Source organism: Berghia stephanieae, chromosome 3 (genome assembly GCF_034508935.2).
Source record: "Berghia stephanieae isolate SIO BIC M18660-M18661 chromosome 3, UCSD_Bste_1.3, whole genome shotgun sequence".
NCBI lineage: Eukaryota > Metazoa > Mollusca > Gastropoda > Nudibranchia > Aeolidiidae > Berghia > Berghia stephanieae.
Window position 1 is genome coordinate 24164049 of NC_088362.1, and position 25803 is coordinate 24189851.

Here is a 25803-nt window from a genome sequence, read left to right on the forward strand (position 1 = left end):
TTTATCCCATGCCTATTAATTACAGTTTTCTGAGACAAATTATAGTATCTAATGTTTTTAGTTTTTACATGTTAATGGTACCTAGTTGAATAAAACTATCTATGTTACATGCTCATTTTTAATACATTTTTTTCCAATTTTGAAATGTAGCAAAAATCTCTAGGAGTTAAAAAAAAAAAATATAATAAAATAAATGAAGAAACACGAGTCAATGTTTCATATAATATTTCTATTAATATTTCTTCTGTAAAACAACCATAAACAACAACATGCCATCTCTGCTTGGATACACAGGATGGAACAACAGACTCCAATAAAAGTTAAAACACTGGCCAATTTGATATCGACTACCACCAATATGGCCGCAACTCCAATCAGCATTGATCAAATCCAGAGGAACTTACACATTCAACAATGTTTTATAAATCCACGCAAACTTTTTGTTTGCTTTAAAAGAAAAGAAAAAATCCCCAAAAAAAAAAAAAAATAAATGTCATCGGAGAAGAAGAAAAATAAACCATAAAGTATAGATATTTTCAAAAAAACTTAAAAACAAAAACACAAACCAAACTTAACCAGGTTATAGTCTAAGACACCTTTGGCTGATGTACACTTATTTGCAGGTCTGAGAACTCAGTTCCTTATGGGCTCATTGTTGTAATGGAAATCTCAAAAAAAGACGCAAAATATTGTCCATTACAACAATGTTAAACTAGGTCCATAGGTGGGTTCGGATGTCAGACCTGCATATGTGTACATGTCACCTTTGGCTGATGCAAAGATTTCTTTCTTGAATATTAATTTATACAATTTCAATACGAGTTCTTTCCTTTCATATAAACCAGCGAGTCGGGTAGATTGAGAGAAATTAAAGCCTCAAATTTATGGAAATTTTCAATGCATTAAAAATGTGATAAGTAGAAATAACGGGAATAGAGGAATAGCACACTGGCATACTGAGTCATCAATATAATCTCTCTCTCTCTCTCTCTCTCATGCATACACAAACACACAATAAACTCACATGCATAAAACAATATCACAATAAATACCTAAAGAACATTGTTTCCCTCCACATAACCATTCCCGGGTCAATAGTTGACATGTGCATCCCTGCAGACAGACAGCGGCACATTGACCCCCCCCCCCCCCACACACACACCCCTAACACATACACACACACACACACACACACACACAGAGGCACAAACACACTCCATAATCATTTCCGGTTCAGTAGTTGACATGCGCATCCCTAGGCAAAAGACCCATTTCCTGCAGACAGACAGCAGCACATTGGGCTTTGGCAGATTTCTTGTTGGAGCTGGGAACGGCTGGCTGGTACTCTACATTGTTCACCTTGACCTGGTTATCACAATAGATAGGCAATGGAGGAATACAATGGACAATGAATTCATTAAAGTGATAAAGCAATAAATAGATAAATGAATAATTTTTAAATATAATAGATAAATAAATTAATAAATAATTATTTAAATAAATAAAAGAATGCATGAATGAATAAATAAATAAATATTGAAAGAACAAATAAATAAAGAGTTAAATAAATTTAGAAATAAATGAATAAACAAAACAGACAAATCGTAAATTATGAAATGTCAATTTGAATAATTATTTGCTTTTAGTAAGGATTTCAGATGCAATTTCTTCCAACCAAAAGAAAAGCAACAAAATAATAATAATTTTTAAAAAAATTATGTTTTTAATTGTAACTTCTTTCTTCTAGGTTCCATGCCTGGTCCAGGCTTCGGATACTGCATGAATTATCTCTCTCCATTCCTCCCTGTCTCTTGCTTTTTCAAACAGCTCTTGGATTGTTAGGTTGGTGAAGCCCTTCAGTTGGTCTATGAGTGTTTTTCTTTGTCTCCCCCGGGCGCGTTTACCAGGTATTTTTCCACAACTTGCCAGGTATTCATTTTTATCTTTCCTTACTATGTGTCCGAAAAAGGATAGTTGTCGATCCGCTATTAAGGGCATTAGTTTCCTTTGTTGGTATGTTTGTTTTAGCACTTCTTCGTTCGTTTTGTGTGCAGTATACAATATTCTCTGCATCCTTCTCAAGCACCACATTTCAAAAGCTTCAATGTTCTTTTGTGTTTCTGCATTTGTAGTCCAGCTTTCGCATCCGTATAACAAGATTGGCCACACGTAACACTTCAAGACTCGGAATCTAATCCCGAACGACATCTGTTTGTTTTTCAAAATGTTTCCCAGGTCCATGAAGGCCTGTTTGGCTTGAGTTATTCTTGCTCGTATGTCTCGGTTACATCTTCCATCTGTTGTCACTATTGAACCTAGGTATTTAAAACTTTCTACGTTGGTAAGTTGCTCGCCGTGAATCGTTATATTGCAGGTGTTGTTGTTTTCGGGGTTTTTCTGTATTACCATGCATTCCGTTTTGGTGATATTCACTTCCATTCCCTTGGCTTCACTATCTACTACCACTTTGTCAACAATCTTTTGAAGTTGGATTTCTGATGTTGCAATGAGTACCGTATCGTCTGCGTATCTTATATTATTTATGTTGTGACCTCCTACTTTTATTCCCTCCATATTAGTTATGCCCCTCATGATTGTTTCTTGGTATAGATTAAACAGATCTGGTGAGGCAACACACCCTTGACGGACTCCTTTCTGAATAGGAATGGAATTTCCTGTAGAGTTTCCGATTTTGATAGATGCCTGCTGGGTGCAGTATAATGTTTGCATGAGTCTGAGGTCTTTCTCATCAGCGCCAATGAAGTGCAGTTGTTTTAGTATTTCTTCGTGGCGTACTCTATCAAAAGCTTTTTTGTAGTCGACAAAACAGAGGTATAGTGGGGTCTGAACCTGTATAGCTCTTTCACTTAAAACACGGAGGAGGTATATTGCATTCCTTGTCCCTCTGTCAGGTTGGAATCCGTATTGTTCTTCTGCGATTTCGAATTGTAACTAAGTGCTTTTGAATTTCTGTTCAATTTGATAGAGTCTGGTTGAGGCACGTGCGCGGGGGGGGGGTATTACTTTTTAATGGGGGAGGGGGCCGATGGGAGGGATTTCGGTTAAATGATATCAATAAGGACGATAATAAAATACGCCTGGATTTGACCTAAATTTTGTCATTATAGTTGAAGTTCAAAGTTCAAAAGTTAATCTAATAATAACAATAATAATAAGAATAAGAATAATAAGAATAAGAATAATAATAATAATAATAATAATAATAATAATAATAATGATAATAATAATAATAAAAACAGAAATAAGAAAAATGGTCATGATCACTACTGGTTACAAACAATAAAAATAATAATGATAACATAAAATCAATACAATAAACATGAACACTTACATAGTACATTCCCATGGGATTAACCATGTTCAATGCTCTTCATAATATTACACTTATTCCCCCAGCAGGCCATATGGTATCGATTTTTCCATTTCATACAGTATCAGTGACCTCGTAGGCGTCCTTTTTGCACTATCACTCTCACAATATCCAAAACTGCCCATAACTAGGTACTCATTTACACTTCAGTGGAATGATGATGATAATATTAAAGAAACAACTTTTTTTTCTCTCACACAGATGGATTTATCACCTTAAACAGGAAACATTTCTTGTGAGCAGGGCCATCCTCTTGGACCACGGTAAAATTTGGAGGTCCCCATCTCCTCTTGTTGCACAGCTCCATCAAAGCTGACACCGGGTGTTTGTCTGAAATCGTCAACAAAAAAAAAGCTCCATTTTATTCAGACAGTCTGAGCTAATAGCTGAAATGGTCCGACAACTTCACTTTAAAAGTACCGCAGTCCTTGGAGCCATAAGGCCCTTTGAGCAGGTGTTTATCCTGGTCTCTTCTGCATGAAACAGACAATAGCAATTGCTTGTTACCCTTTAGACAGGACACCAGTCTATTGCAAAGTACTTTCTGCCAGATCTAACAGACCTAGCCACTCATTCTCTCCTGGGTAGACAGGGAGGTCAGAAAAAAAAAATCTCAACTGCACCTGGGATCAATTTTGATCCCCTTGCGTGTGAAGCGAGTGTTCAACTAACTAAGCTAACAGGACACTCACTTCACTTTACCCACAGTCATTTCAAGAATCATTATTCCTATATGAATTATATGTTTATATGGACTACATGTCTATATTTAGACATATTCCTATATGGATTACATGTTTATACTTAGACATGTCCCTATATAAATTATATGTTTATATTTGAACACTAAAATACCCGAGTTATCAACCAACATCAAGTATAAAAGTTTTGGGGTGGGCGGTATTCTAACCCACAACAGATCCTATTTTTCCATATTCTAACCTACAACAGATCTTTTCCATATTCTAACCCACAACAGATCCTATTTTTCCATATTGTAACCCACAACAGATCATATTTTTCCATATTGTAACCCACAACAGATCCTATTTTTCCACCTTCTAACCCATTACAGATCCCATTTTTAAATATTTAACCCACAACACATCTTCATTTTACATATTTTACCCACAACAAATTCTATTTTTTTCTTGTGCACTTACACAGAGGATATATGTAATGTCACACTACATTTCGTTTTCTACTCCTATAGGTGTCAAAAACAATCTCACAAAAAAAAAAAAAAAATCTGACTCACGAGAAAGATCTTTAGCCTGTGGGACGTGGGCTATCTGAGGCTTGGACTTGGGATTATCTGCAGCACTTTGAAGACCTGTGAATATGGAGGATACAATCAAACTATTTGTTTATGTTTATGATTTTAAGGGTTTTACGGCGCTTGCAACACATTTAGGTCATATCAGCGCTAGTAAAAAGGAAGAAAATGTGATTCTAAAAAGTTCTAGAATTACAATTAAAGCACCCAAGAATAAGCAAGACAAAGGGGAATTGGTTCAAATAGGAAACAGATGTAGATTCCAAGAGCACACTATCAGTGTACTTAGTTTGAGATCACTAAATGTCTCATCCAGACACAAGCACATGTCCCCGCCGAGAGGAACACACTCGATTGTTTACAAATCATACATATGTAAAAAGAAAAGCAATACAATGCATAAACAGGGTAAAAAATATCATCTCCCAAAACTACCTATACATTTACTGTTTCCCTCCCAGCCAGGGTATCCGACCAGCGCCAGGACAAAACCAAGTAATTTAATTCCAAGACAAAGACAGAAAGCAAGTTGGAGGGATAGAAGACACAGTATATACATCCCTGCCCACTATGGGAGTCAGGAACCCCAACCAAGCTATTTGACAATTACACAGTTCTGAATGGAAAACACTATGAATAACGGCCAACTTTTTAAAGAGCTGAAACGGGACACACCTAACACGCTCCAATGTTATGACCCAAAATGGCAGTATGTTTGGACTATTATAAAATATAATCTGGATTGAATGTTTTGGCACAGCTGTCCATGTGAAACTTCTTTTCCAGATCATTTCAAGATCCTTTTGTTCTGGCTAACCATAATTATTTGGTTATTGCTCTTCAATGGTCATTCTGTTTTTGTAACTCATTGTTTTATTGTTATTATTCCTAATTTTGCCCACAGCCGTTATCGACGTTGTTTCTGCATTGTTCTCAATTTGAACATATTTCAGATTTTCATGCCTTTTGTCATGCGTTCACCTGGTGTGGTATATTTTGTAATACCCAATAAACCTTTTACAGTTGGACAGCCATGTGTTCACCCTGCTACGTTATATTTTGTAATACTCAATAAACCTTTGACATGCCGATAGCCATGCAAAATATTTCTCTGCCATTTGTCCAGGGTTCAAGTGATGGACTGATTTTATTGTTTTTGTTATTGCCTGAAAAAGGATTTTGATCAAGAAAAATGACATGGTTGGTATTTTGTTGGATTTTTTTTTTTTTCAAAGCCATTCTAATCATTTTTATATAAATCAGAAGTAAAACTGTTTTCAGGCGACAAGTGACATATAAGATAAACGACAACAGTGTGAATCAAAAATTCGACATACCTTTACGATCAATCTTGATATCCAGCTGTAACGGTTGTGTGGTCCCTTCATTATTTTTACCCAGTCCCTCTCCTTGTTTCCAACCCATTTTCTGTAGCAGGAACATCCCAATCCCTCCACTCACCGGCGTGGCTGTGCTAAACTGAGTCTGTTCAAAATAATCAGACAATCCAAAAATAAATAAATAAATCTATATAAATAAATAAATAAATAAATATAAATAAATAAATAAAATAGGTAGATAAATGAATAAATAAATGGCTATAATACAGAATGTCAGGCAAGAGAACATGATACAATATTGCCAACTTTTCTGAGACAAAATTTGGGACAATTAGGGGGCAAATATTTAAATGGGATTTAAATGATGATGATGAGGAGGAGGACGATAGTGGTGGTGGTGATGATGATGATGATTTTTAAAGATAATGAAAACTATCAAAATGGGGGAAACGGCTGTAAATTAGAGAAATCAGGAGTTTCTTCCCTCCAAATTTGGAGAATCAGCAATATTATAGATCTGATAATATTGAAAATATAACCAATATTTTTTTAGGTGAACTTAGAAACTATTGACACTGAGAGACATATTATGTTTCATTTGATTTACGCACCAAAAATTTGGTCTTCTGATTAAAGTTGAAATGAGGGGAAAATATGATATAATACGACCCCCCCCCCCCCCCCCCCCCAAGCATCCCATTTTTATGCCCAAACATTCCAAAATAACAAAAAAAAAACAAAAAACATGCAACTTAACCAAAAAAAAAACCCCGAAAAAGGGTTGTCTCACATTACATCTCCTAAATGGAACATGGGCAAGTTTTGAGTTTCAAAACCTAAAAGTAACATAAAATCCATGCCTAGTCTTTGGCATTCAATCCCATTATTTTTAACCTAATACAGCAAATATTATCTTTACTTTTCGTACAGCCCTTCAACACTGGGTACATTGAAACAAAATGAAGGGGAACATACAAAAAGATCCGAAAATATTTCTTAAAATAACCTGTATAGGTTGGTCTCTATGCGCCGTTTTATGATCTAGTTGCAAACTGTAAAGTCGAAGGTTCAAATCAAAATGTGGGCACAGCATTGAAAATGCTCTTTACTGACAGTTTTTTCTCTCACACGACTCAGGTGTAAATTGAGTACTTGGCATATGACAGAATTGTCTTTGTAAACTAGAAATGATAATAACACCGTCCAGGCTCCATGCCGTGACCAACACATTGGGTGCTTTCAATTATCATTAGGACTCCATTATAAAGCATGTAGTTTTGAGTACATTGAGTGACTATTGCCTTATATAGACCTGCACATTTATGGTTTATGATATATCATGCCACATAGTATTTACAATCTGACTTTGAATGTTCATACATGGGATCATTCTTCTTTGCTGTTCACCCTGTTCAAACTATTCATTTATCATGATAACGATAATAATAATAATAATAATACTAATAATAATAATAATAATAATAATAATAATAATAATAATAATAATAATAATAATAATAATACTAATAATAATAATAATAATAATAACAATAACAATAATAATAATAAACAATAACATCTTTATTGTCCGTAGAGGCAATTTTTCATTATGAAAAGATTTCCAAAGACTAAATTAAAAAATAAATTTTCACAAAAAAACAATTTCACGATTTATTTAAATTGACCTCAATCCCCCAATGCAAATGCTCAGCTTGAGAAATGCTCAAAAGTGCTTTGGACTTGAGGCAAAGGCTGAGCATTTTTCACATTGGAGGTACTCACCACAACTTTCTCCAGACCTGCCCCTCATGCCACGGACAGCACTATCAATGTCCAATGCATCTCAAATGCAGATGGGATCTTTTACTGTGTTGTCAAATTGCTATTCAAATCAAAGATCCATTTGTAAATGGCTGTATGTGTTGGCGGTCAAGACTGAAATTGACTTCTTTTTTTTTTTTCTTAAAAAGACTCTTATCTCACATAAAATTGGTAAGAAGACACAACCTTCTGCGGGTCAGTCAGTAAAACACCATACAGCCAGATACATATGAATCTCTTACTCTACTTGGTAATAACAAGTCATATCAAAAAAAAAAAAAAAAATTAAATTTCATATTTACATACAAATATTAAATCCATTCATTGTTTACTATTTCTCTATGCTATTTTTGATGTATTCCGACAGAACTTACCAATTCTTTGTTTCTCATAAAAATAAAAATGACTACAATTTCTCTGTTCAACTCATACTATTCTGATACATAATTTTCTATTCTTAAGCGTGTTTATAGGTTTCATCACTTTGACCAATAAACATTCAATGAAACAATAAATAAACGGTAAATCTACAAATCGTTTGAATTTCAGTTGCAGATAATAAATAACAGTAAAATAGTCATTTCCTTTCTAATTCTTTTCAATGACTTGAATTTAGTTATGATTTATTTCTAAAATGTGCCAAAGCATATTTAGAAATTAAAAGTTTAAATTTAAAAAAAAAAAAAGAAGAGAATTTTTATTATTTCACATAATTTTGAAGCTCATATTTTCAAACTGAATAAATTGAATAAATTTAAAAAAAAAAAAAAGAAAATGAAAAAGGTTTCTGAGAAAAATTTCTATGCTTTTTACAATTGTTGTAAATTGTTTTAATTTATTTAATCGACAAAGCTTCAAATATATGTGAAATAGTTTTTTCAATGAGCAAGGCGTATACCAGTGTACTAACTCTTTCAGCAATTTATCTGTCCTAAACACGGTTAACCACAGGTCAGATGATTGCGGTGCCCAAAAGAAAAGGCTAGTACACGGGTATACACCGAGCTGTGACGGGTGTCCGTGTGGAAGATCTCTCGAGTGACCACCTGAAAACAAACAGCGGAGAAGAAAGACTTATCGTTGATATTTTCTAGAGACATATTCAGTAACTAAACAGATAAGTGCAACTATGAGGATATAAGAAGAGAAAAGGAAGACATTTCTTTCTTGCAGCTGACATTCTTAAAAAAAAAAACAAAAAAAAAAAAAACAATCAGTACAAGGAGAATCACAGGGATAAGAGAAGTGCCAGATGGAAACACAAGCTGATAAAAAAATTAAAAAATCAAAATTTAAAAAAAAAAAAAATTCCCTTTATTCATCCCCGAGGGGAAATTTGTCTTAAAGGTCGATTCCAAGGAAAGACTGGAATAACACAGGCATCAGTCACAGTGCACCGCCGCAAAGTGAGCTAGGGCAAGGTAACTTGCTCAAGGCCACACAACGAGGCGAGTAGTCGAACTCAGTACCTTTTGGGTACGATGCAAAGACCGTACCGCTGAGCCATGTTGCGTTTTTGCTCACAGATCTCTTCCTCTCTCAGCCAGGCAGTGCATGTCATGTCAATTGGGTCCCGGGTTAGGCTCTCTGACATCGTGATATTTCTTTTTTTCATAGCGGCCAACTTTACAAAGAGCTAAAACTCACCCTAACGCACAATACCGTCATGACCCAAAAACAGCAGCATGTTTGAACGATTATAAAATATAATCTAGATTTAAAGCTTCTTTATGCTAATTGTTTTAATTTGCTATTCAAAAAATTATAAATCTGAAATGTGCAAGGGCCATTTCCATTTTATAAACAGTCCAATATTAAAAAATTTTTAATTTAAACTTTCTTCAGATTGCCAAATTGAGACATTCCTGATTTTATCTGGACAGCTGGTGGAATGGTCTTTATTTTCATCTGACGCTTCCCTATACCTTTCATTTCTCATCATTATCAATAAAAAAATACCCGCTACACACTTTTGTATATAATGAGAACCATGAGGGCCTAACTCCCTAAGTCTCTAACACAGAGCTGCCAATTTTTCAAAGACCAAAAATAGACTCTCAGAATTTCCACCTCTATTCTCATTGTACAGAGCCCTATTTGTATCAAGCATTGTACAAAAAAGGAAATAATAGTGTTAAAAAAAAAAATAGAATACAAATACAAAACACGGAATATATCGGGTTCAAAACCCTTGTTCAGCCAATAACAAAGACAGTTAAAATGTTTCAGAACAGAGATAATTGCAGCTGTTGCTCTTTCAATGAAACCTGTGGTCCAATATTTTACATAAAATTAAATGACATCTTGATACAAGTTTATCTTTTCAATTTGCGGCTTCTGTCGTAAATCCTTTCACATAGATACTCCTTCATCTTTCTACGATCCAAATTCCACATATAACAAAATCTAGATTAGCACTGACCCTAAAATTGAGATCAAAGAGCAGAGTTGTCCGCTAGAAGCTGCGGACTGTAAAAAGTAATGGAAAAATATGAATATTACAGCTTCAAGAAAGGAACAAAACACTAAAACATGGAATGTTTCAGCCTCAAAATCCCTCTTCACCCAGTAACAAAGAAAAAACAGTAACACTTCACGCTATCCAGAAAGATAGGAAGATAGCTTTCTCATTGTCTAGTCAAGGTAAACAATGGGGAAAAATCAATTATGTCCTGTCAAGGTAAACGATGGGGAAAATCAATTGTGTCCTGTCAAGGTAAACAATGGGGGAAAAATTGATGTCACTACTTTAATTAACTGTTTACTGGTCTAAATGAGCAGGAACCCTTTCTCTCTTTGTTCTGGATTTTAATTTATGTGAAGTATTAGAGTTAAATTGTTTAATTGAAGAATGCTTTTGAGCTAGAATGTTTTGTTTGAAGTATTTCTTTTCTTTTTTTTTTAAGCTGTTATATATTCATTTTTGTTTTGTTCAAGAGTACCCACTTTAATCAAACAGAGAGAGAGAGCCTCATTGCCAACAGTTGCATTTAGAATGAAATGGGCCGGCTACATGAAATACTAGAAAATCAGGCAGATCATAGTTGAAGGCCTAGCATGAATACCTGTGGAACAATTCATTAATTCACCAAAATCTTGTCACTATTTCATGTGACATTTCCAAAATCCAGGAGAAAAATAAGTTAAAAGAAAAAAAAGATTAATAAAATTATTAATTAAATCAATAAATAAACCAAAAAATAAGCCCAGACATGCTGAGTGGCTAAAACGATCTTTTCTTTCAACATATCAATATAAAAAATCAATGACAAATTGTCTAATTAAAAATAATGATCAACTATAATAAAAAAAACCCCCATAGATTTCAAAACTCGACATACTAACAATATAGATACATAACAGACTTGAAGACAAGTATACAAATGATTTTTTTTAAAAGAGAGAGAAAGATAAAAGATGCAGTCAAAGTTAAACATTATACCTTTTTCACCCAGGCCTGGCGTCGTTTGTCTCCCATGATTTCTTCTTGAGACATGACATGGGCCCCGGTGCTTCCAATGAATTGGCCTGGTAGATGTTTGGACTGGGCCCATTGGCTTGCCTGGGTAAAAAGGAAGAATTTTGCATTCATTTTTCATTACTCTCTCTCTCTCTTTCTGGATTGCAAAGCAAAAAAAAATATATTGTACAAAAAAGTCGTAAATGATAAAACTTAAATATTTGGAAGCAGGCACTAACCTGAAGTAAAAATTTTGAAAAGGTGTGTGTATGAAACAAAGTAGAAAGAAAATTACTATTAAAAAAATCATCCAGCCTCAACTGGGGATCAAACCTCAGACCCCCTGATTACTGGTCAGACAGGCTACCATTACACCACGATCATTGAGATGATTTAATGCCTATATTCTTCACAGGCATGCGTGTTCCTGCTGTGAAGCCTTTTCATCATTATTACAAACATTGAACACAAAAGCAAGAGCGGAAGACATTTGAATTAGCTCCATTTGTATTTTGAAAATAGCAAAGAGACAAATTAGGAAGCAGGCACTGGTGTAAGATGACAATCTGAAAAGGTCTGTATGGAACAGGGGCAGACATGACTGGAACTGAACAGTGGCAGACATGACTGAAACAGTGGTAGACATGAATGAAACAGTGGTAGACATGAATGAAACAAGTGGTAGACATTAATGAAACAATGTAGCAATGACTATCCCGCACAAATCTTTAGGCCTCTTTTTCGCTCACGAAGTGCCCGAATTTGCGACAAAATATGGGACGAAGCCGTTTCGTATATGCTATTTTAAAAAATTAATTACGACGCTGTTTATCAATGAATATGACTGAAAGTTGACACACAGATAGAAAAAAGGTCACTTTAGATTATGTCAAGCGACAAAACTCGTACGATTACCAGAAGACCGTTAAAAATAGATTTTTACTCTTTGGAGTAAAATATTTCTAAAGCTACCGGGCGTGGAGGTTTTGTCGCTGACAAGGTAATACATGAACATTTCTTCTTTTTGGTTGTAAAATTTCATATGAATATGACAAGTACTTTTCCCGTATTTTACAAAACACCATCCTAATTTGCTCTACATTCGTAAAAGACAGAAAACCATTTTGCCCCCCTACAGCCCGAATCACAATACAAGTTCAAAACGATTTGACACCAAACTGAGCGGCTGAGCAGGTCGTGGCAAAGCGCTTTCTGATTGGTTGACCTCATTTTAAAGTTCATGACTCGTCAAAATGTCTGCGCGGTCTCACTGGCAGAGGGGTGTTTATCATCTGCCATTGCGTTTGGGTTCAATAAACAGCTGATAATTTGACTGTTTAATTTACAAGAATTTAAGAAATTATAATGTTAAAAGTTTTCGATTGCAATATGATCTACAATCTCAGCATGGCTTTAATTATTGTGTTCCAAGTTACGTTCCACCAGTAACCTTTGTCGCCTTGTCCAATTTCTCTTTTCTTTCTATATTTCTTTCGTTTATGTACAATCTCTCCCCCCCCCCCCCCCCCCCCTCACTCTCTCTCTATGTGTGTGTGTGTGTGTTATATACTCATTTCTTAATATATTTCTCTGTGTGTGTGTGATACTCACTCTCTCTCTCTCTCTCTCTCTCTCTTCTAATGTTTTCATCATATTCTCTGTCAAATTTGCCATAAAATGGCCAAGTTTCAATCTTTTAATCCACTTATTACGCAAGATACAACCAAAGGTCGAAAAAAATGCCGAAAAAGCGTCCCATATTTTCACGTTTTTTTCCTCTTTGCGGGTCATCCAAATAAATGACACCTTTGAAACTGCATAACTTGTTTATTTATGAATGGATTTTCAAAATTCAAAAACATTTTTACTCAGTGGAGATAGGGCTTTGATTTCAGACAAAAAATTTCCTCAAAAAAAGAAAAAAACATTTTTCATAGTCATTGCTAAACAATGGCAGACATGAATGAAACAGAGGCAGACATGAATGAAACAGAGGCAGACATGAATGAAACATTGGCAGACAGGAATGAAACAGTAGCAGACATGAATGAAACAGTGGCAGACATGAATGAAACAGTGACAGACATGAATGAAACAGGGGCAGACATGAATGAAACAATGGCAGACATGAATGAAACTGGCAGACAGGAATGAAACACGGGCAGACTTTTCAGATAATGAACTTACCTTCTCTTGTGCCTTGTGCATTGAGCTCAATGCTTGAACATCGTATGGATTTGTTTGAAGCTTTCTGACAGCTTGCAACCGCTCTGAGATGATTGCACCAATGTCTACATTCTGTAACACGTAATCAACAGCTTAATGTAGAATTGCAACTTAAAAATAGAAAAAAAAAGAAAGAAAGAAAACAATTTGAGAAAAATTAATGGGCTTTAAATGAATTGTGATAATGATGACAGTTGATGATGATGATAGTGTTGCTGATACTGCTGAGGATAATAATGATGATGATGATGATGAAGATGATCAGGTAGCTCGGTCTGTTAGACCAGGTAGAGACTTTTTGTGATAGATTAGTATTCCAATCCAAAAGGTAGCAAGCAATTGCTATTGTCCATTAGCACTTTAGATACTCCTTAGGACTTTTAAAAACAACAGTGGACATTACTTTAAAAACATATGTATACAATATCAATTTTTTTTAAAAATGTATTTTGAGTGGAAAAACGTAAATACTGAAAAATTCTCATCCAAAAAAAAAAAAAAAAATGAAATGTGGGAAAAAATTACCGCTGAATTTGTATTGAAAATGCTGTCTTTGTTCACGGGTTGAGAACCTGTCTTACTCTGGCAAATAGAGGATTCAGTGTTAATTTCATGTACAGTTTCAATGCTAAAAAAAAAAAAAAAAATTTGTTTAAGCCAATCCAAAAATTTTAATGGAATAGTAGCCTGTTACTGGGCAATATCTGACAGAATTTTACTAGTGAAACTGAAAGGGAAACTTTTCGATCTAAATCTCATACAAGTGTACTCACCAACATCAGAAAGTATATAGAGCGATGTAAACATATTTTACATAGAAATAGAGAAGGCGAAAAAGCATTGTAAAAACCATGAAATAACTATAATCATGGGAGCCAAAGTTGGTGAGGAAAGAGTGGAGAACATTGTTGGACCTCATGGTTTAGGAAAACGGAATGAGAGAGGAGAACTACTGATAGACTGGTGCAGACAAGAAGGCTACTCCATTACAAACACGTGGTTCAAACAACATGTCAGAAGAAAATGGACATGGACAAGCCAAAAGGGCGACCTAAACTTATTTGCAAGCCTGATAACCCAAAGAGTGTCATCGGCATATTGTTGTCGTGGAAATGCTCTAGAACCGACACAAAATAAATTTTTATTCAAGCCTGTCATTGCATTCGGTTGTCAGAGCTGTTGATATGAGGTCCTGAGTATTTATATAGATCCATTTCCACTAAACAAGCTCAAAGCGCAAAGAGTATGTGATCAACATATAACCTATAACCAAAAACTAGAGATGCCTAAATGAGCCAATAAGACGGAGAGAAAGATAAAGTGAATAAATGTGACTCATATATAAAGGAACAACACAAAACAAGCAATGTTTCGGCCTTTGGCCTTCTTCAGGTAAAAATGTATTTACCTAAAGAAATCCAAAGGCCGAAACGTCGTTTGTTTTGTGTTATTCCCTTAAATATGAGTCACATTTACTCACTTTATCTTTCTCTCTATATGACCTATAGGTACAGACATGATGTCTGTAAGGCAATATTTAAAATTATTCTTCTTCAACAGAGAAGTTACCAGCCAAGTACTCATTTTACACCTAAGTGAGCAGAGAGAACATTAGTAAAGAGCCATTTTCCAATAATTTAACTCTGCACTGATTATTACAGTACTCAGACCGTAGCCATCGTTAACATATAGCCTGACACTAGAATTCTCTAGGACTGACAGTTTGACGTCATTTTAAAGGGTTTGTGCAGCGTCTCGAGAGTTGTCATTAGTAGAGCTCAAGGAAACAAGTGATTCAATTAGTTGAACTATTTGTTTTCATTTGCAGCCAAAGACTTGTCTTTTGACGTCAATTTTTGGTCGGTATCAGTTAACGATGGCTACGCTCAGACCCAGGGTCTAAATGTCCAAAGGCGAGTGTCATAAACCACAAGACCACAGACCTGCCTCATGAAAAATTCGTAGAATTACGAAATTTTTACTCCAATTTCAGAACTTCATGAGCATCTCTAAGTCATTAACTCAGGCTTACCCAGCAGAAAAATTGATTTTTTAAACTCAAACAACCCCTCTATAAAACAACATTATGTTCTTATTAATTAAACAAAGATCATTCCTCAAAGTTTGTGATGCACAAAATAACTATGAATAATAAAAAATGTATATTGTATCATAACAAATGTAAAAATTTTCCTGTAGAATGTAAGGAGAGAGTCAAAACTTATCGAAAATGAGGAGCTGATGTCAGCGTGCACAATTTAAAAGATTTTTGAAGTATTATGTAATCATTGTGAGGGTAAATTGTTGATCTTTAAGTTAACTAAACCGATACAATTTCTGTTTCCTAAAAACTACAAATTTTTTACTTTTTCAAGATGGCAGGTCTGCACAAAGCAACAGCTAGACTAAGGATACCTCGGTTGTATTGACTTACCGTGGAGTCCACAGCCTTACTGATGGTGGATGTGGATTGTGCTGTGGTCTTTTCAACCGGAACCCACTCCGACTCATTAGCTCTATGGTGAGATCCACTGGAGACAGGGAATGCCAAGCGTAAGGATGCCTGTTGAGCTTGCTTTTCTGACGGGGTCAGCACAGGCAACTGCTTGGCATTCTAAGGAAAAATGAAATCTCAATTTAGACAATCTGGTAACTCCATAAAAAATCTCCTATTTCTGCGTCTAGATTTTTTAAAAGCTTTTTTCTCTCCAGCGAACAGCTTAAATTAATTATTTAAGATAGGCACCTTCTTTCACTTACAAATAAGGTGAAATTGTGTATCTAGCACAGTAACCACTACATATGCTCAAAGCACTTTACAAAATGTCCCAAGCCAACAGTAACAGTTAACATATAAGAAGAGTTATGATGCTTGTAAGGCATTATTATAAAGATATAAAAATTCCCTTTATTCATCCCCAAGGGGAAATTTGTCTTTAAGGTCTTTTCCAAGGGACAAGTGGATTAAATAACCCAGGCATCAGCTGCAGAGCAGTGCTGTGAAGAAAGCAAGGGCCAGGTAATTGGCTCAGTGAGGCCGGTAGTTGAACTCGGTACCTCTCTGATGTGAAGCTAAGACCATACCACTCATATTATTTCAACAGAGAAAACGATGTTTCTGACCAGGTACTCATTTTATACGGAGTACAGTGTGAGAATGTGAGTAACGAGCCTTCCCCAAGGACTTAACTTTGTGCTGCCAGAACAGGAATCAAACCATGGTTAGAAGCAAGCATCAAACTACTAGACCATAAATCAGAAAACAAAAGCAGTAACTTCTTATGATATTAATATCATTTAGAAAACAGTATTCCATAGCCAACTGAAACTTCGTGCCTGCGAGATATACCAAAAAATAGCTTTTTAAAAAACGAGACACAATAGAAAAAATTAAATAAAGAAATAAAAATAAAGAAATAAAACTGGGAAATCTGGAACCGTCAAATTTTGATAAAAACTCAACCTGTCCCGATTAAATCATTATTGATGGCAGGTTTGGATAATTAGTGATGATTAAAATGATTCAAAATGATAATTTTTAAAAAGCAAAGGATGAATTAAATTATTTACATTTTATCAAAAACAACACCAGGAAAAACCCCAAAATAATCAAGAATAACATTTAAAAAAACAAAAACCTAAGCGTTTATACAGCGAAATATTAACTTGAAGTGCTCAAAATTCTTTACAAGATGTCCTTTGCAAACAGCAACGCTTAGCATAGTAGGACGAGACATGATGCCTGATAGGCAATAATACTTTTTTTTTTTCAACGCTGTTCATGGTCAGGTAATCATTTTACACAGGAGTGAAGTAAGGGAATATGAGTAAAGAGCCTTTTCCAGGGACTCATCAATGTGCCATTCAGAGTGGGACTTGAACCGTGGACTTTCCAGTACAAAAGTGAGTGTCATACCACTAGACCATACATAGCAGCACAAATATATACCTTGGACCAGATTGGATTGGATCATAATACCCTAAACAAAAAGACAATAGAGTCAAAGAGAACTTACTCGGATATTCATGACAATATTAGATGTGTCCTTGACCTTAAATGGATGATGGATAAGAGGTTCTTCTTCATCCGTATGAGTGGGTGCTTCTTCCTCACTGCTGTCACTGATGTCATTGTCCACCTTCTCCTGCTCCCTCTCCGATATCCTTTTACAGAAATCTGTTATGGTGTACGGAAAGAAAGGAGAGACACTCAACATTGATCAGACAAAATCTCCCTCCCAATGTCATTTTCATGGTTTGTTTGCTTGTTTTTTAGCAGGGACCCTATTCTAGAATTTCGAAAAAGGAGGAAAAATAGCTGAAAAGGAGGAAATAGTGCGCAACGCGTAGAATTTAAAATAAATCGACCTAAATTAATGTTCTTAATTTTTGTAACACCATAACTTTGGCTTATACTTTGTTACTGGTTATTTCAGTCACTCTAAAATATTCCATCATTTGAGACATAAAAATCAATCTTACCTCTAATGGCAGGTCAATAAACTTAAGGAATGAAGGAGGAAGAAGTGCAGGATGTTGCGAGCTTTCGAGACGATAGCTGAATTCCGCCATATAGCGGAAGAATAGGGTCTCTGATTTAGGGATTTTACAACACTTGCAATACTTTTAGGTCATCTCAGTGCCAGTAAAAAAGGAAGATAACAGGGGAAAATTTACAGACCTGAAGATAAAAGCACCAAATAAAAAGTAAGACAAAACGGACAGGTTCAAATAAGGAACAGGAAATTCCATGACCAATATGACCGAAAAGTCCCATGCTGGCACAAGCAAAGGATCCCATTATGAAGGATACACTCACACATGTTTACAAAATACAATATATTCAAAACTAAAAACTATAATAATACATAACAAAGGGGGGAAAAAAATCTCCAAAAAAAAATGAACTATGTATTTGAATGCTTACCCCTCAGCTAAGGACCCCTGCCAGGCCAACAAAAAAACAAAGAATAAGTTATCTCAACCGAGAACAAAGACAGAGAGCAACATGGAAAGAGACTGCTGAGAATAACTGACCACAAAAAAGTAGGAAATATTTCGTGATAGAGAATAGTTTACCAATTTCCAAATTATATGATTTGTTGATGTTGATGATTGGTGGTGGTGGGGGTGGCAGGTGTGATGATGTGATGGTGGTGGGGGTGGCAGGTGTGATGATGTGATGGTGGTGGGGGTGGCAGGTGTGATGATGTGATGGTGGTGGGGGTGGCAGGTGTGATGATGTGGTGGTAGATGTTGAAATAGCGCTTGTACGGACGATGATGTGGTGGTGGTGGAGGTTGTAGTAGTGGTGGTAGAAATGATGATGTGGTAGTGGTGGTTCTTGTAATGGTAGTGGGGATGCTGATGTGGTGGTGGTGGTTGTAGTTATGGTGGTGTAGACGATGTGGTGGTGGTTGCTGTAGTATTGATTTTAGAGGTGATGATGAGTTGGTGGTTTTTGTAGTAGTGGTGGTAGAGATGATGATGAGTTGGTGGTTGTTGTTGTAGTGATGGTAGAGATGATGATGTGATGGTGGTTGTTGTTGTTGTGGTGGTAAAGATGATGATACGGTGGTGGTTGTTGTAGTAGTGGTGGTAGAGATGATGATGATGATGATGATGATGATGGTGTAGTGGTTTTGGTGGTGGGGATCATGATGATGTGGTGGTGGTGGTTGTAGTTGTGGTTATAGGGATGATGATGATGATGATGTCACAATAGTTCATGATTGCATAAACTTCTTAATTCCCAGTTGTAATATAATGGTCGATTGTATCAGTTCTGGGATAAAAAGTAAACTTCTGTAATTTCTGGGACAGCCATTATTTTTTTTTTTCAAATGTCCGGAAATTCCGGGACGGTAGGCATGCTTGCTAAACGTGACACTCTCTCTCTCTCTCTCTGTGTCAAGGACTCACCAGTCAGCTCTTCCACAGACTTCCCCCCAGACTTGACCGCAGCGACATCTAATTGGACGGGGACTGTTTGACCTGACTTCATAGAGTTCAAAGCGTTCGCTCTGTAGAAATTAAATTGCAAATTTTCCAATGATAGACCGGCATATATATGAAAATTTATTAATAAAATATAATAACAGCAAGTAAAGGAATAATAATGATGAGGTTAATAATAATAATAATAATAATAATATAATAATAATAATAATAATAATAATAATAATAATAATAAATATTTGAAAACATATGTCAATAATGATGTCTATTTCAATAACAATTGAACTCAATTCAACCCAAAATACTAAAACTACCACCGATGCTCACATGGCAATTTTCCTCAACTTGGCCTTATCAATCTGCAGCCTCAAATCTCTGTCTTTGTCCTGGTCTTTAGGTCGGTCGTGTTTCCTGTCTGAAGACCTCTCTCTCTTCCTGTCAGAGGATCTGTCCCTTTTCTTATCAGACGACCTTCTTCTCTGGGATCGACCAGGAGATCGTGACCGTGAGAACTTTTTTGGATCATCTGTGTATCTTCGTGCATCCCATTCGCTGTACCGACTCCTAGACAAAGAGGTCAAAAGGCACTAATTAGAGAGGGACATTTTTGTTTATTTTTGCTACTATTTAGGAACTAGTGAATAATTTTAAGCTGCTAGTTTTGGACTGTTTTGAATGTTAGTCAAAAATGACCAGTACAGTACCATATTAAAACGTGGAAAGTTTTGAGCTCACAACCCTTCCTCAGCAAAAAAGAAAAAGCCACCAAAAAAATGAAAAACCCTCAAGAAAAACATTAACAAAAAAATTCAGCTTTAATGTAGTGCAGTATCCTTTATCTTAACTCAGAGTGATTTATAAGGGGCCCTAAACCAATAGGAACACTTAATAATTAAAACGAGAAATGGCGTCTGTGAGGCACTGTGTATGGGGCACTGCTGCAACTTTTATTTCAACAGATGCTAGAAGCTGTGGACTGAAAAAAAGTATTAAACAATAATGAATACAACAGCTTCAAAAAAGAACAAAATATCAAACACGGAACGATTCGAGCTCTAAACCCTTCTTCATCAATAAACAATATAATTACATTACTAAAAAATAAAACAAAAAAAACACCGATCAATGGCAGAGAAGTGATCAGTACGGCTTTTTTGTTTAAAAACCTTGGAATATGTAAACCAAAATAAGCATTCCCTTGGTTACTAAAGAATGCCAAGTTGAGCAGAAAAAAATTAAACAAGCTTTTTTTTAACCTGTTACATTCATTTTTGTTTATTATTTATGATTTTTGGCGAGATTGTGCAACACATAGTACAGGTCTCTAATACACGATTCAAACACATACCGTCTAGGACTGGAATTTCTTTTAGATTTCCGGGGAGATCTGGATCTTGACCTGGATTTCTTGGATCGTTTTGGACTCTGAGACCTGTGGGGTTAACAGAAAACAAAAACAAAAACATAAACAAACAAAAATACCTAGAATATACATGAAAAATAAAAAGTAGATGAAGGTCGATTTTCATTGAAGATGAAGGTAAAGCCCACAAAAACAAATTTCAATGGGATTATCTACTATTTGTTTAGGAAACCTAGACCTATGTTTGTTTGTTTATCAAATACACTTGCAGATACATTTTCTTTTTCAGTAAATAAAGGTCAAATGAAGAGATAAAAAATATGTGTGATTTTCTGTTACCCATTTTGGAGTCCTAGAGTGATGTTGATTTTTTTCAAATAAATAAATTTAAAAAATCAAACAAAACAAAACAAAACAAAAAACAAAAAAAAAGAAGAAAAACAAACAACAACATACATTAGCAAACAAACTAAAACATGAAAATGTTTAACAGCTATTTTTGAATAGAAAATAAAGATAACGCGAAAAAAGGATTTTCTACAATCCTATCAATTCTTTCCTATTCATGAAAAAAAAAAAAAGAATTGCAGAAATTGTATTTCTTTTTAGAAGTAAATTCAGAGGTTTCCTCAGGGTATGTCACAAGTAAGGAGTGGAATCATCAAAGTTGTATTATAAATAGTATCCATTTACAAATAAGTCTAGATCAATGAGCCATGTATGGAAGACATGAAATGATGCGATTGCCAAGAAAATCAATACGGGACAGATAACTGAATAGATAGTTCAATAAATAAATAGTATGCCACGAAATCCAGTTAACTACTACGTGTAACAATTTAGCTGTGTGAGTGTGCTTTCAGTAATTGAATTTCTGAGCCCTGCAACAGGACTATTAGTATTAGTGGCTTTCAAAATCTTAAACTTCACAGTAGTTAATCATAGTACATAGGACAGACCATATATCAAAATAAAGATAATAAAAAGATCTATAATTTGATTCACTGTGCTGGACACAACTAAGGGCCAGAATTGGTGACAAACGCATTCTTCCAAATTGATAGCTACATCGTCAAGTAAAGAATAAAACAAACCAACCTTGATCTGTCGTGTTTTCTCTTTCGCTCTTTGTCCTTCTTCCGATCCTCCATTTTGTCTTTGTCCGAAGACTTCCTGTTGTCTCTCTTGGAGTTTTCTGTATCACTCCCTTCATTCTTAGACTTTGTCTCTCCATTTTCTTTGACTTTCTCATCCGACTTCTTCTCTTTATCTGGATCGATTTTATTTTTTTGACTAGATTCAGACGAAGATCCTTCTTTGTCTTTTTTACTTTTTCTACTTTTTTCCTTTTCCTTTGATTTTTTACTGTCTTTCTCCTTATCCTCGTCTCCTGGCTGAGGTTTTTCTTTCTCTCTGCTCGATTTCTTCTTCTTCCTCTTTTTGTGCTTGTGTTTGTGGTGCTTTTTCTTGTGTTTGGCAGAGGAACTGTGAGAGGATTTCCAGTCCTCCTTGTCTGAATTGATTGATCCGGTCTCAGATGGAAGCCCGTCGTTGACGTCAGAGTCGCTGTCCTCTTTGTTCGAGCCATCACTGTTTGACGACTGGACTTCACCTGAGATAAATTAAAGAAAAGATCCTTCTTATGTTTATATTAACAGTCTTTGCTTTTAAAAGCAAGAAAAGACAACTTCTGCCTTAAAGCTTTTACAAACACTGCTCCACATATAAATAAATTGATATCATAACCTGAAAAAAAAGTAATGATAATAATAATAACAGCAATAATAATAATAATAATAATAATAATAATAATAATGACAATAAATAATAATGATAATAATACTATTTATAATAATAATAATAATAATAATAATAATAATAATAATAATAATAATAATAATAATATAATAATAATAATAATAATAATAATAATAATGATGATGATGATGACAATAAATAATAATGATAATAATACTATTATAATAATAATAATAATAATAATAATAATAATAATAATAATAATAATAATAATAATAATAAATAATAATAATAATAATAATAACAACAACAATAATAAAAATAATAACAACAAATAAATAATAATAATAATAAAATAATAATAATAATAATAATAATAATAATAATAATAATAATAATAATAATAATAATAATAATAATAATAAGGCATAATTTATAAAATAAAAAAAAATAATAATATAAAAACCAAACCCAAAGCAACTCTTACCTTCCTCCCAGAGCCTTCCGTTCCTGTCTATTTTTTCATTGGATTTTATGAGGGAAAGGCTCTCAGTGCTCAACTTGCATCCCAACTGTTTTGGAATATTCATTTTCTTGGCCAGAGGAACAATGATAGGTTTTGGAGCAGTAAGCACTGTTTCCACATTGCTTGAAGCAATCGATGAGTTGCCAGATGTAAAAATGTCTCCTTTGTGAGATATTTTTGATGCACTGTCGTCATTTTTATCTCCTTTCGTTGTATCTTTGGATGATGACGGAGGCAAAGGTATATTAGCCGTCACTGGGATATTGACACTTGTGAGTTCAGATGACAAGGCTTGTGACACAGAAATACTCTTGAAAACATTTTGATTTACAATTGAAGTTCCATCCTTCGCCTTTTCTGTCGAATCTTTAGTTTGAGCTTGGATGGAACTAATCTCCAAATCCAGTAGTTTACTGATTTCATCAACTTTGGCAGGCTTTTGAGTATCCCTACTAGCTGCTACAGTTTTGGTTTTACTAATCTTCTTTGAGATGAAATCCTTAAAAAATTCATCGACAATGTTTTGAGAGGATTCAGATGTGTTGCTTGTCCCAATCTCCATGACGATACTGGAAAAGGCAAACTGGCATACAATACCGATATCATATACCCGAAACCTGATCCTGTTTGAATGACAACACCAGTGACTTTTCTCCTGTTTTCATCCTTCAATTTTTAGTTCCTGAGAAAATAAAAAAGATGAAATGAATGTTTCTTCAAATGTTTATTCTGGGAACAAGCGTGGGGAAAATGAATGTAACATGTGCGACTATGTGGTCTTGTGGCATGACACTCGTCTTCGGATCAGAAGGTCCTGGTTTCGAGTCCCACTCTTTGCAGTGCATTGTTGAAAAGGCTCTTTACTCATATTATCTTACTGTACTTTAAATGAGTACCTGGCTGTTAACAGCATTATCTCTGTTGGAAAAAAAAATTGTTATGTCACCTAACAGGCTCATGTCTTATCCTACATGTTAAATGTTGCTGCTTGCTAGGGACCCCTTGTAAACCACTTTGAGCACATTCAGTGATTGTTGTGACATATAAATGTTAAATTTTTTGTTGTTGATTTATTTAAAGATAGAACTCCACCCACGAGGAACACTAAAAAAAAGAAAACCCTGTTTATTAATGGCATGGTTATGGGGTAATCCACATAGTGTTGTTGTTGTTCCGAATAGATCATGACCATCACCACCATCCATACCACCACTACTACTACTACTACTATTATTATTATCATCATCATCATCAATATATTATTATTACTACTACTACTTCTACTACTACTCTGCCGTTTTATTAAAGAACACAGTATGTGCTATTTGATTAACATTGCATATACTGTGTTTTTAAAAACAACGACAGTACAATTTCTACTATTACTACTTCTACTACTACTATTACTACTAACTGTGTGTGTGTGTGTGTGTGTGTGTGTGTGTATGTGTGAGTGTCTGTTGTTTTTAAAAAAATCAAACAATACAATTTACGTAGTGTTTTTGTGCACCTCCGTTGACGGTGTATCTTAACGGACCGTTTTTACACACCTCCGTCACGCATGCGCATCCCACCCAATTTCATCAGCGATATTGTGTTTCTGTATTTGGACATGGCGAAAGTTATATTGTGACATCTGTAGGATGTTTTTATTAATAAATTTATATAAAAATAACAATAATTTAAAAAATCGAAAAATATAAATGATAAAACCAGAAAATAGAAGTTGCATTGAAGGTAAAGTAATGTTTTAGAAAGACCTTATTAAATGTGACAAACGGTCAGGTGGCTCCGTAGCGCAGTGGACAAGCTGTCGGACTCTAACCTTGAAAGTACTGGGTTCGATTCCCATTGTGGACATTTTTGTTTTTTTTTAAATTTACTTTATTGTGAAAGTCAACATTTTTTCTTTTCTCTCTTTTTTTTTTTTTTCAAAATCCTTTTATCATGATTTTAAAAAGCTTCGATTTCAATTTTCTAAATTTATTTATTTATTTGAAATCAGTATTTGTGTGACATGTTTCTTTTTACTTTTGATTTTTTAAAATAATTGTTTCTTTCATTTATTACCACTGTATAGACGTACATCGGTAATCACTAAGCATCGTTGTAAATTACAATCTAAAACTATTTAATCCTCATGGACGTTGCAGCAACATTTTCACTTATTTATACCATCATCGCCAACGGAGGTGCATAAAAAACGCCACCTACAAGTTAACCTTAAAATTAAAGGCGAGATTCGAGGTTACCGTGTATAAATGTTACCATGTACGTAGATCCAGAGGCTAGGTGCCCGGTTAGTAATGAAAATAATGATACCAAAATATCTGCGATATTCCTCTAAAGTTACCGTGTACGTAGACACTCCGTGAAGAAAGTAAGAAAGTGAAATGATATTGATTATTATTATTGGCATTGGATTGGCATATTTGGTTCGGAAAATGAAGGTATCGCCGCGACGACGAAGCCAATGTCACTGTTATTTTCTTTTCATCTGTATACATCAAGATTACCTTTAAACATCTCATTAATATTGATGTTTTCATTCTACTTTGAGCTGGTTGCTAAACAGCATGGATGCGGGGGATCTGGGATGCACAGAGAGGAGAGAGAGACAACGAATTTCTTCTCTTTTCTGTTGTTTTGTTATGTTTTCCCTTTGTCAGAAGTCTTCAACCAGT

The 25803-nt window shown here is 34.8% G+C and overlaps 1 protein-coding gene across 5 annotated transcripts; it reads right to left on the reverse strand.

Annotated features, from left to right (window-relative positions):
• Positions 1 to 210: 210 nt before the first annotated feature.
• On the reverse strand, positions 211 to 25803 carry LOC144967400 (uncharacterized). Of its 5 annotated transcripts, none has more exons than XR_013644383.1 (16): positions 25636 to 25803; positions 23081 to 23801; positions 21934 to 22447; positions 20821 to 20904; positions 19800 to 20036; positions 19437 to 19537; positions 17531 to 17691; positions 15949 to 16128; positions 14040 to 14096; positions 13476 to 13586; positions 11271 to 11390; positions 8739 to 8874; positions 6005 to 6152; positions 4650 to 4724; positions 3606 to 3721; positions 211 to 1365 (listed from the first exon to the last, which is right to left on the reverse strand). XR_013644383.1 is itself a non-coding variant. In XM_078904549.1 (15 exons), exons 2-15 carry the CDS (start codon positions 23679 to 23681, stop codon positions 1234 to 1236), a joined length of 2637 nt encoding a protein of 878 aa, XP_078760675.1. In that variant the 5' UTR covers positions 23682 to 23801; positions 25636 to 25803; the 3' UTR covers positions 211 to 1233. The 5 variants fall into 5 exon arrangements, 2 of the variants coding, with proteins under 2 accessions (XP_078760675.1, XP_078760676.1); XR_013644384.1 differs by having other exon boundaries at positions 8727 to 8874; XM_078904549.1 differs by lacking the exon at positions 8739 to 8874.